The sequence below is a fragment of the Rissa tridactyla genome, chromosome 1, assembly GCF_028500815.1.
Source record: "Rissa tridactyla isolate bRisTri1 chromosome 1, bRisTri1.patW.cur.20221130, whole genome shotgun sequence".
Lineage (NCBI taxonomy): Eukaryota > Metazoa > Chordata > Aves > Charadriiformes > Laridae > Rissa > Rissa tridactyla.
The window spans coordinates 77,855,799-77,865,716 of record NC_071466.1 but is presented as its reverse complement, the minus strand read 5'-3'; the positions used below and the strand labels follow the sequence as shown (position 1 = coordinate 77,865,716).

Below are 9,918 nucleotides of genomic sequence, written 5' to 3'. Positions count from 1 at the left end.
CACTCCAGGAATGGGATGTACTTTGATTTGATGCATCAGTATGAGGAAAATGGCATCCGAATGCTGTAGATAAAGAGTACACGCCCTGCTGAATTAACAGTTGACATAGCTGTATACAACAGGGCCATGAAGAAGAGTGGCTGAGCTTCATTATTCAAATGTCTTGAGTGATTTTTTTGAACAAATGGGTTCTCATACAACACTTCTGCAGATTTTAATACACTGACATATGAAAACAGCAACTTCGGTTCACTGGAAACAGTTTTCTTTTTAATTTTACCATAAAAAGGCAAAATAAACTCTTTCATGGTAATGTTATAGCTTTTAATATTCCTGAGCTGCATTTTAGAAGCAAAAGCATTCTTAAATGGATTTAAGAAGAGACACTGCAGCCTTACTTTCCAACACCACAAGTAAAAATAATTTAGCAACAAGGCCCCTTTTTCAAAAGACAATGGCTACCTCTGTACCTGAAAAAATATTTCAAGTAGCTCCATGCCACCTGAAGTAATAATTACAATGCCAAATATGTCAACAAAATAACAGAACAACTTTTCAACCATTTTACCACTGCTTCTTACTTCCCACATCAGTGCACCTCTCTTACATGGAAAGTATTATTACACAAGTGGCATTACATGCCAGAATAAGTTGGGCCACAAAGGTTGGCACCATACAGACATATGAAGGAATCATAGCAGTTTAAAAGATATCCTGCATATCTTTATAATAAGTTTTAAGAATTATACGAAAGTCCTGCTATACATCTCAATCAGCAATAATTCTACTTTGTTAAATGTGATTTCATTGAATGCACCAAAAAGCATTTAAAATCAAATCTGTACATAATAGCTTGTCACGTTTGGAGTTCCAGATGTTCCCATGTACTTCTCAAGCCAAATTGGGTGATACAGAGATAAAAACTAAACCAACTAAAATTAAGGTTTAGAAAACTGAAAATCAGGAAAACAGGTTGGGTTTTAGCACTGTAGGAACTCGAGCGCAAGCACAGGTGGTTATACCTACATTGTGGCAGAAACCTAGAAAGAGACAACAAAGCACAAAGGAAGATTAAAAAAAAAAATCAGACATCTATTTTCTTGATTTCAGAGACCAGAGGCAAGTTAAGCATTGGTTGAAACAAACGTGTTGTCTATAGCAGTCACACCAGTGAGGTCTTGTTTACAACCTTCTGGCCCTTTTGTCCAACCACAGCCTTTCCAAGGAGCCAAAGCCTCCACTACCCACTCCAAGTACTCCTGTGCTTACTCAGTGATCTCCTCCGGTGCCTTTGTCTCCTGCTTGCACTTCTGCGACTGCGACTTCTTTCTCTTCTGTCTCGTTTACGTTCAATGCTCCGCGTTCTTCTGTAACGTGAACGTCTGGGGCTTACACTTCTACGACGAGGACTATGGCTTCGACGAGGACTGTAACTTCTGCTCGAGTGTCTATAATACCTCCTTTCTTTCCTGCGCTTTTCATCCAGATAACTCACATCTCTCCTGTGCCTGCTCCTCTCTCGTTTACCCTTACTCTCATCAGTGTTTATGCTGCTACATGAACGGCTCTTTCTTCTCCTCGGCTCTGTGCTACGTTTGCGCTGCTCATAGTGTGAGTCCTTCCTGCAGGTATTCTGGTCATAGCTAGAGAGGTTCTTCTGCTGCTGGTTATTGGTGGGAATACATGAAAGTACCCCTGAACTTCTTTTCTCAGAACACCTCTCAGAGTTTGTGGTATGAAGTTTCTGACTTTCTTTGACATTAACTTTGTCATGAATGCTGCCATTCAAGTACTTGCATTGAGCGTTTACACTCTCAGGGGATGGTATTTCCCTTTGAGAGTCGGGAGGCAGTTTGCCTGTAACAGCCTGTCCTGAGGTAGAAGTGATGCAGCTGGATGACACAGTGTGCGGAACACCACTAGGGGTTTTCAGTACGTCAGGCTGAGATGTTTCTGTTTCTTCTTTGTTTTGATTAACTGCATCCATTTTCTTGCTCAGAAGATTGTTCAGTAGTTTCACCCTCAGTTCCTTTTCTTTTCTCTGCAACCCCAGTGCTCTCTCTTTTTCCTCTTCCACACGTTTGAGCTCAGCCTCCTGGAGCCTTCGTCTCTCCTCTAGCTGCTGAAGACGAATCTTTTCTTCATTATGTTCTTGCTCCAAAAGCTTTACTGTCTGAAAGATAGTCAAAGGGAAGGTAAGAGTAAACAAGAAGATATATATAGACCAGCTCATGCTTCCAAGTTATACCATAACACAAAAGCAGCAATATGGCAAGAAAATGAAGTCTAACAAACAGAACTTAACCATCCCAAAATAAGACAGTTGCTTCCCTCTTGAAGGAAAAAAAAAAAAAAAAGTCAAAACCAACCAAAAAGCCCCACTAACAGACAACTCTTGTAAGGTGAAACATTAGTCTTAATCCACAAATTCTTTTGAGTGTTAATTTCTCCTAGCTGTTTCACAAGGCAAAACCAAAGCTTGGTCTTTATGTCTCCTTAATACGAGAGTAACACGCAAGCTAGAACAACATGTGAAATTTGAGCTATTAAAATACATTTATCAAGGTCAACATTTCAAGTTGGACTCAAAATTAAAATATTAATTTCTCTTAGATAATTGCAATCTATGATTCATAGAAGACTTTGCAATGAGTCCATAAAAAACAGCAAATAATTAAAACCACGCATATTATGTAGAAACTGATTCTCATTTTGTCAAGCACTTTGTCATGATACTGAAAAAAAAGATTCAAAGTTTTTTTTTTTTAATTCTGACCCAGACAAACAGCTTAGTGTAGACGTCAAAATTCTGGGAGTGAAAGAAACTTACTGTCCTGTTTTATAAGACAACCTTTCTATTTCACAGCTGCAAAGTGACAAAGCCTGCAAGAAGTATTGCTCCCTTTTCCTAGCATACATACTCACTACATAGCACTGCATGACTTCAAAAACACTCCTAATGTACACTGGCATCAGGGGAAAAAACAAAACAAAACAACAAACTGTGTTTGTTGTGCAGTGGCAAACTGCTTTGCCACACAGTTTTTCATTTCTACAGAAAATACTTAACATACATTATGTTACACCCTAATGTGACTTTATCCAAGTCTTAAGCAAATGACATCCTGTTTCAGTGAAAAATATAAATATTGCTAGAGAGACAAGATCTAACATTTGAAAACCTTAAGCTGACGGTACTTTTCCTACAGAGAAATCATTTCGTACATTTTCAAACATCAAATAATGAAAGCTTATTCTCTGAAACTGCAAAGAATAGTTAATGGAATTGCTGAAAGCCAGAAGGGAAAGAGCATCAAAAATGGCATTAGAAATAAGGAGTCTTGCATCTTACCCTCTGTGTTTACTTCACTTTATCATGCTTACACATTCTTTTACTGGACTTAAGAGCAAGCCTGCCAACTAGTTTACAGGTAAAAAACGCTATTCAGGGCTTCAAGTTCACTCTTCCATTTACCTATATGTGTGTATTTTACCGAGGAAGAAACACTGTTTCATTGCACTTTTTTTTAATTTTTGGTCTAAGGACCAAAAATTAGCGTCTGGAGAGGTACTAAATCTGTTGTTAATGAACACTGATCTCCACACCCTCTCAAATCAGTACAGGGCTCTGATGGCTCTTCATTAGCTTCTGAAATAAATATTGAAGTTACCTTTGCCCTGCTTAGCAGTTCTGCAATTAGTCTAATTGACTGAAGATTTCTCTGAGCTAATAGGAGCTTCCTTTCTTCTAACTTTATCTTCTCTTGCAGTTTTTTCTGTTCTTCAGCTTGAAGCTTTTCAAGTTGTTTTTTGTTTCGTCGAACTTCACGATCTTTCTGTTTCTGTTCTCTCTTGCGCAACTTTTCTTCTCTTTTTCTCTCTCTCTCATATTCTTCAAGCTCTCTCTGCTTCCTAAAAAAAAAGAAATTAATATTTTTACCTTATCTAGGACAGGTACAATTTTAGACTTCTAGTCTATGTAAAATTTTTTTTTTTTTTACTTTGAGTAAATTTGTTTCTAAGTAAGTCTTATTGGTTATTGAAAAACAGAAGTAGAAAACATTGAACATTTTAACCATTAGTTGTAAAGCAAACAATCATTAGCCTGTCAATATTTGAAAACAAGTTGAAATCCAAAACCAAAACATGGCTGCAACAATTTTTTTTTTTTTTAAACCTTTAAACCAATTCGGCCAGACACCATAACAATGCATCAGGCAGCTGGGCAGTCAATCATCATAGTGAGAAGAAAATTACCAAGTGAACTAATATGTGCAGGGGTTGGTGGCTTTTATTTCAGTCATTAGGACAAAACGATGGCTTAGCTAAAAGGCCAAGGGTTTCTGAGATCAGGTGTCTAATGGCACAATTTTTAGGAAATTTAATATTTTGCAGATTTAGTATCTTGAACTGAACGTAAACATTAGAGATAGTCTAAATAACCTTATAGTTTCAGAAACTGTTTAATATCTAAACATTTAAGCACGAAGAATTTTTACACAAGAAGGCAACTGGACATCATACAATCTCTGAAACAATTTGCTCCATTCACTTTTATATTCTGAATAGCCGTCTTATGACATTTGCACCTATATACATTTTCTTAAAATGTCACTGTTAAGATATGCTTGTATCCCATCCCTTTCCTGGAAAAATACTGATGTTAAGAATGAACAAGCTTTATAATATCGAAGTGACTTACTAGTATAACTAGTGCAAAATTTTCTATTCTCCATTTAAAATGCTCCATTACAATGTTCCATTCCCAGCTCTTGGAATTACAGTTCAACCAAAAAAAACCAAAACTGAAGGTGTAAAACACTCATCTCCAAACCTCAAGCCCTGAATCCTACTTCCTGAAAAGGACCACAGCATTTTGAGTGCTTCACTTTAGCTACAGGAGTTGAACTTTGAAACTAAACTTGTGTTTAGTTATTTTCTATCTATTGAAGCTGGTATGAAGAAGTAAATACAGGTTTATTATGCCTGATTCTTAAACATATAACTGAGAAATTAAACAATAAATACCTTTCTTCCTCTTTTTGTTTTTCCTCAGCTTCTTTCTCTTTACGTTTTTGTTCTTCTCTCTGTTTTTCAAGCTCTTGAAGCTTTTGCCTTTCAAGCTGACGCTTCTTAATTGATGCATCACTAAGGTGTTTTGTTGAGTCAAAAGAAACCTTTACAGGATACAATTGAAAACAGTTTTAAGTTGACTAAAAAAAAAATATCTCCAACAACTGACACAATCACAAACAATTTTAACATACCACAATGGTATCCAAACCACAGCGTAAGTACAATCAGAAATACAAAGCCTTTTCCAAAACAAATGGAACTTCTCTATGTGCCCAGAGGAAGTACTAGAGTACTATAACCAGATAACTGGGAACTAAATGCCTGCACACTAGCACAGTCAGGTACCAGTTTACACTTTACTGTGTGTCTGACATCCAGAAGTAAACCCTAGCATAGTTTAGGCCCTGCCTGTCCAATGTTTTCAAACTGTCAGAACAGGAACATACAGAACTCTTTCAACTCACGTATGCTATTAGGGACTGTACAGCATTAGGCAGAAATGGGCCTTAACAAAGGCCTTCCTTTCTAACACTGTGATCCTTAAGTTCAGCAGAAGAAACAGTTCTGCAACATTCAGCACCTGGTTTAAGGAAGTGCATCCTCACTAATTCTAAGATCAAGATTCCCAAACTGAGGTACACTGGGCTGAAGCTCCAAGTTTGAGACAGGGAACACAAGAGAAAGGGAAATTACACACATCTGAGCAACGAGACCTGGGAAAATACTCAGCTTCCAAGACATATGGGCACCCCCTGGCCGTGTCCAGCTGCGCGCTGGAATAGACCACCAGCAGAGATCACAGCCCTGGTATCCTAATCTCCCATTCTAGATACCAATGCCTGTGCAGGCAGGCAGGGGTCCATAACACGTTCCCGCAGGCCCATGGTTGTGAACCATGGGGCAGAGAACAAGAAGGACATACTCTGCAGTTTAATTCACCCAGGCTGAATGTAAAATCGTGTTTTACTAGCAGGCTAAAAGGACAGACAGGTGGAAACAGACAAGGTGCTGTGACCTTCTATGAAGGAGATCTATCCTGACAGCTCAGTTACAAACACAGCCCTCTCTCTTTCCTATCAATCCCCAGGGCAGCTGCCAGGAAGGCATGCTTCCTCTTGCACAGCCAAACTAAATTTGGGAACCCTGATCCCCTGCATGTAAGTGACAGTTTGAATTTCACATCCCCTTGAAAACCTTGAGAGTCAAGGTACAAACAGTTTCTATGCTCCAACTGACAAACTTAGATAACAACATAAAAGATTACAGTATTTTACTTACACCGACTAAACTAAAACTTGAATAAATATTTGCATGTTTCCGCATTACACAGAGAAATACTCAAAGCTTTTTCCTGAAATACGCTTTCTGATTTGATGAATGACTATTGAGCATACTGAAATACATCTGCAAACATTTCACTCAACCGATACATAAGTTTTCTTCAGGTCATGCTTTCATAGATAGATCTGAACAGCCAGTCTTGTTCTCTCCTGTCAGTTATATTTTCTAAGCCAATGAGGTTACAGAAAAAAAAATGTGGAAAACTCAGTATGTAAATATTATGAATTAAGCACACTGCATCCACAGCAAACTGCTACAGATTAACATTGCCATTTACATTTTTGTGGTACCTTTCTGTATGTGAAGTACACTAATGATTAACTGTGTATTCCCCAGGCTGTACAGACCACATGCTATTAAACTCCAGTTCTGACACGTGTGGTAGACCGCATTATCAATGCTGGAACCAAATACAGAGGCTGTGAAATTCACCCCCAAAATTTCTATTTGTAGCGAACACAAGAGAAAACAATGCACTTTAAAGTCAGCCTTCTGGTGAAATATGTCTGAACTTGTTCAGAATTAGAATTTTAAATGAAATGACAAGATTTATAAGTACATATTTCTGTCTAAAAACTACTTAGCAGGTTACATTCATATACTTGGTCCTTCCACCAAGTGGTTCTTTTTTCTAGAACTGTCTTGTTAAAAAAAAAAAAAAAAAAGCAAAGTGCATCCACTTTATTCACGTAGTCTAAGACTACATTTCTCTTCCATCGTTTTCCTTCAAAAATTCTATTATGGCTGTTCCATAAAACTACATTAGTGCTGTTAATATCACCTGTTGTCATCACTACAGTACATAGATGTAGGTTTGAAGCACTAGGGAAATAACATTTATCTGTATTTGGTCTTTCACATGGTTTCCCACAAAAAAAGCCCAGGTTCTTACCTTTATATTGCAAGCCACTGCTTTGCCATCATCGCCTTTATACATCAGCTTCATCCCTCGCAGGGCATTCATGGCCTTAATGAAACCTGCATACTCCCGATATTGAACATAAGCCTCAAAATTTAAATGGCCTCCAAAACTGAAAGTGTGGAAATTTCTGCCAGTCATTTCTTCTCTGTAAGGGTCCAGCATGGGTATGTCCACATTACGTATTTCTCCAAATTTCTGGAAAACTTTTATAAGGACTTCTTCACTTGGCTTTTCTGAGCCAGAGTCCTTTGCTGCAAACCACTTACAAGGTAAGCCCTCTAAGTGAATAGTATCTGGCCTTTCCCCTGGCAAAGTTTCATTCATATCTTTTGCATCACGGAAAAACGAGTCCCAGTCATGTCTGGTAGGGAAGTCAATCTTATATTCCGCAGCACGGACTTTTAAAATGTCTGAGAAGCCACTCAGCTTTATTGTTTTGCCATCAAGGCACGCCAGAAAAGACTTAACCAAACTTTTGTTTTCAACCTCTCCTTCAAACCGGATGAAATCCATTGTGCTTTTAGAAATCCGCAGAGTGGAAAACTGATGAGTTTGCACCATCCCTTTCAATCTTTCCATCACTTCCCAGTTCGAAATGGATTTTCCCGGTTGTTTCAGCTGAGGAAGTGCCACACTGATGGTCATTTTTGTAATGGGTTTAAGATACAACCCACAGGGAGCACAGAGCTCTACAGCTTCTGATGTATCGTGAACTATTGTTGCAGCAGCCATAACACAGAAAAAGCATAGGATAAAAAAAATAAAAGATGCAAGTTTAAGTCGCAGGCCAACAGTAGTCAAATAAAATAGCCCTTATCCACAAATAACTGAATTCTTTGGCCATTTAACCATTCCCAAGTTAAAACAATCTCTCTTAATACAAGAGTCAATTAGAAAATTAAAATCACGTAGTACAAACATCTTAAATTACTTTATAACCACCATAGCCTATAAGTAATTAAACCTCAGTAAGGCCTCAGAAAAAAACCCAAGAAGCTGATGACAATCTTAGGAATACATGAAGTTGGTATGTGATGGCTCAGAAAGCAGCTACCCTTTTTTACGGAAGGAAAGGACTGGCAGAGCGATGTCACACCGCTTTGAAGTCTACTTAACAAGCAGCGAACCCCAGCAGGCTAGCGCCGAGGCGAACCCCACGTTTTCCAGCGGAAAGACTTGGAAGACGTCTGTAACGAGAGAAAACCGCCCTGTGTTAATTTAAAAGCCAGAAGCCCCGCCGCCCTCCCTCCTCATCAATACGAGGCGGGGGAGCGCCCCGAGCCGCGCGGGAGCCAGCGACCACGACCCGCCCCCGGGAAGGCCGGCGGCTGACCCGCACGGGAGGAGCCCGGGCGGCGGGGAGAGACCCCGGGAAGACGCCAGCGGGGAAGGCCCACAGCGGGCCGGGCCGGGCCGGGTTACCCGCACCCTCCACCGCCAGCTCCCCTACGCGTTCCCCGGCCGCCGGAGACCAGCGACGCCCCGCCAGCCTCCCCACGCTTCTCCTCCTGCCGAAGGGATCCTCCCGGCGCCCGCCTCACCCGCAGCCGGCAGGGCGGCTCGGCCCCACAGGCAACAACCGCCGGCCCCGGCCCCTGCCTCTCCGCGCGCCGCCGGGGCCGCTTCCGCTTCCGCGTGGCGGAAGTGTCCCGGGCCGGCACGGGGCGGGGCGCGCGCCCGCTCTCTCTATGGCAGCGTCGGGAGGGCGCCGCCTGGCGGCGGGGCGGGAGAGGGGCGGGGGCTCGACCCCGCGGTGGCGGCTGCGCGGTGGGCGGCGGGATGGAGGTCTCTGCTTTTTTTGCCGTCCCACGAGGATTTATGCTGGACAGGACGGTCAGCGCGCTGGCAGCCGGCGTGTGTGAACAGGCCTCTTTCCCTGTAAGGTGATTTTCACCGTTTGCTTCCAACAGGCTGGGGCATGCGGGTACGAAATCATGGAATCGTTTTGGTTGGAAAAGACCTTCAAGATTATCGAGTCCAACCGTTAACCTGGCACTGCCAAGTTGCCACTAAACCGTGTCACTCAGCACCGCGTCCACACGTCTTTTAAGTACCTCCGGGGGTGGCGACTCAACCACTTCCCTGGGCAGCCTGTTCCAATGCTTGACAACCCTTTCAGTGAAGGAATTTTTCCGAATATCCAATCTAAACCTCTCCTGGCACAACTTGAGGCCATTTCCTCTTGTCCTATCGCTTGTTACTTGGGGGAGGAGACCGACCCCCACCTAGCTACAGCCTCCTTTCGGGTAGTTGTAGAGAGCGATAAGGTCTCACCCTGCCCAAAGCCACCCCACGCCTGGGCAGCAGAGCCTCTGCAGTCACCAGCTACCCAGGAAGATAGCCTCCAACTTGCTGCTTACCGCACATTTCCAACAGTTCACGCGTTTTTTGGAAAAAAACCCCCAAACTCTGTATTTACGAAAGAATGGCTCAGATCAAAAAGACGTAATTTAGTTGCATAAACATGAGTGACTAGTGCTATGCAATATGCCATAAGATATCCAAGCTATATACACGGGTCTAGAAAATACAGCACATGACCTACAGGAAACATGACTGCACTGTCGCCTTGTGGTGGC

At 41.6% G+C, this 9,918-nt stretch overlaps 1 protein-coding gene across 4 annotated transcripts; it reads right to left on the bottom strand.

Moving 5' to 3' along the window:
- Positions 1–248: 248 nt before the first annotated feature.
- On the bottom strand, positions 249–8,991 carry AKAP17A (A-kinase anchoring protein 17A). 4 transcript variants are annotated; one of them, XM_054206249.1, is made up of 5 exons: positions 8,881–8,991; positions 7,310–8,526; positions 5,029–5,177; positions 3,672–3,912; positions 249–2,173 (listed from the first exon to the last, which is right to left on the bottom strand). In XM_054206249.1, exons 2-5 carry the CDS (start codon positions 8,069–8,071, stop codon positions 1,241–1,243), a joined length of 2,085 nt encoding a protein of 694 aa, XP_054062224.1. In that variant the 5' UTR covers positions 8,072–8,526; positions 8,881–8,991; the 3' UTR covers positions 249–1,240. The 4 variants fall into 4 exon arrangements, with proteins under 4 accessions (XP_054062224.1, XP_054062255.1, XP_054062244.1 ...); XM_054206280.1 differs by having other exon boundaries at positions 7,310–8,052; positions 8,394–8,972; XM_054206269.1 differs by having other exon boundaries at positions 8,762–8,972.
- Between the last annotated feature and the right edge of the window lie 927 nt (positions 8,992–9,918).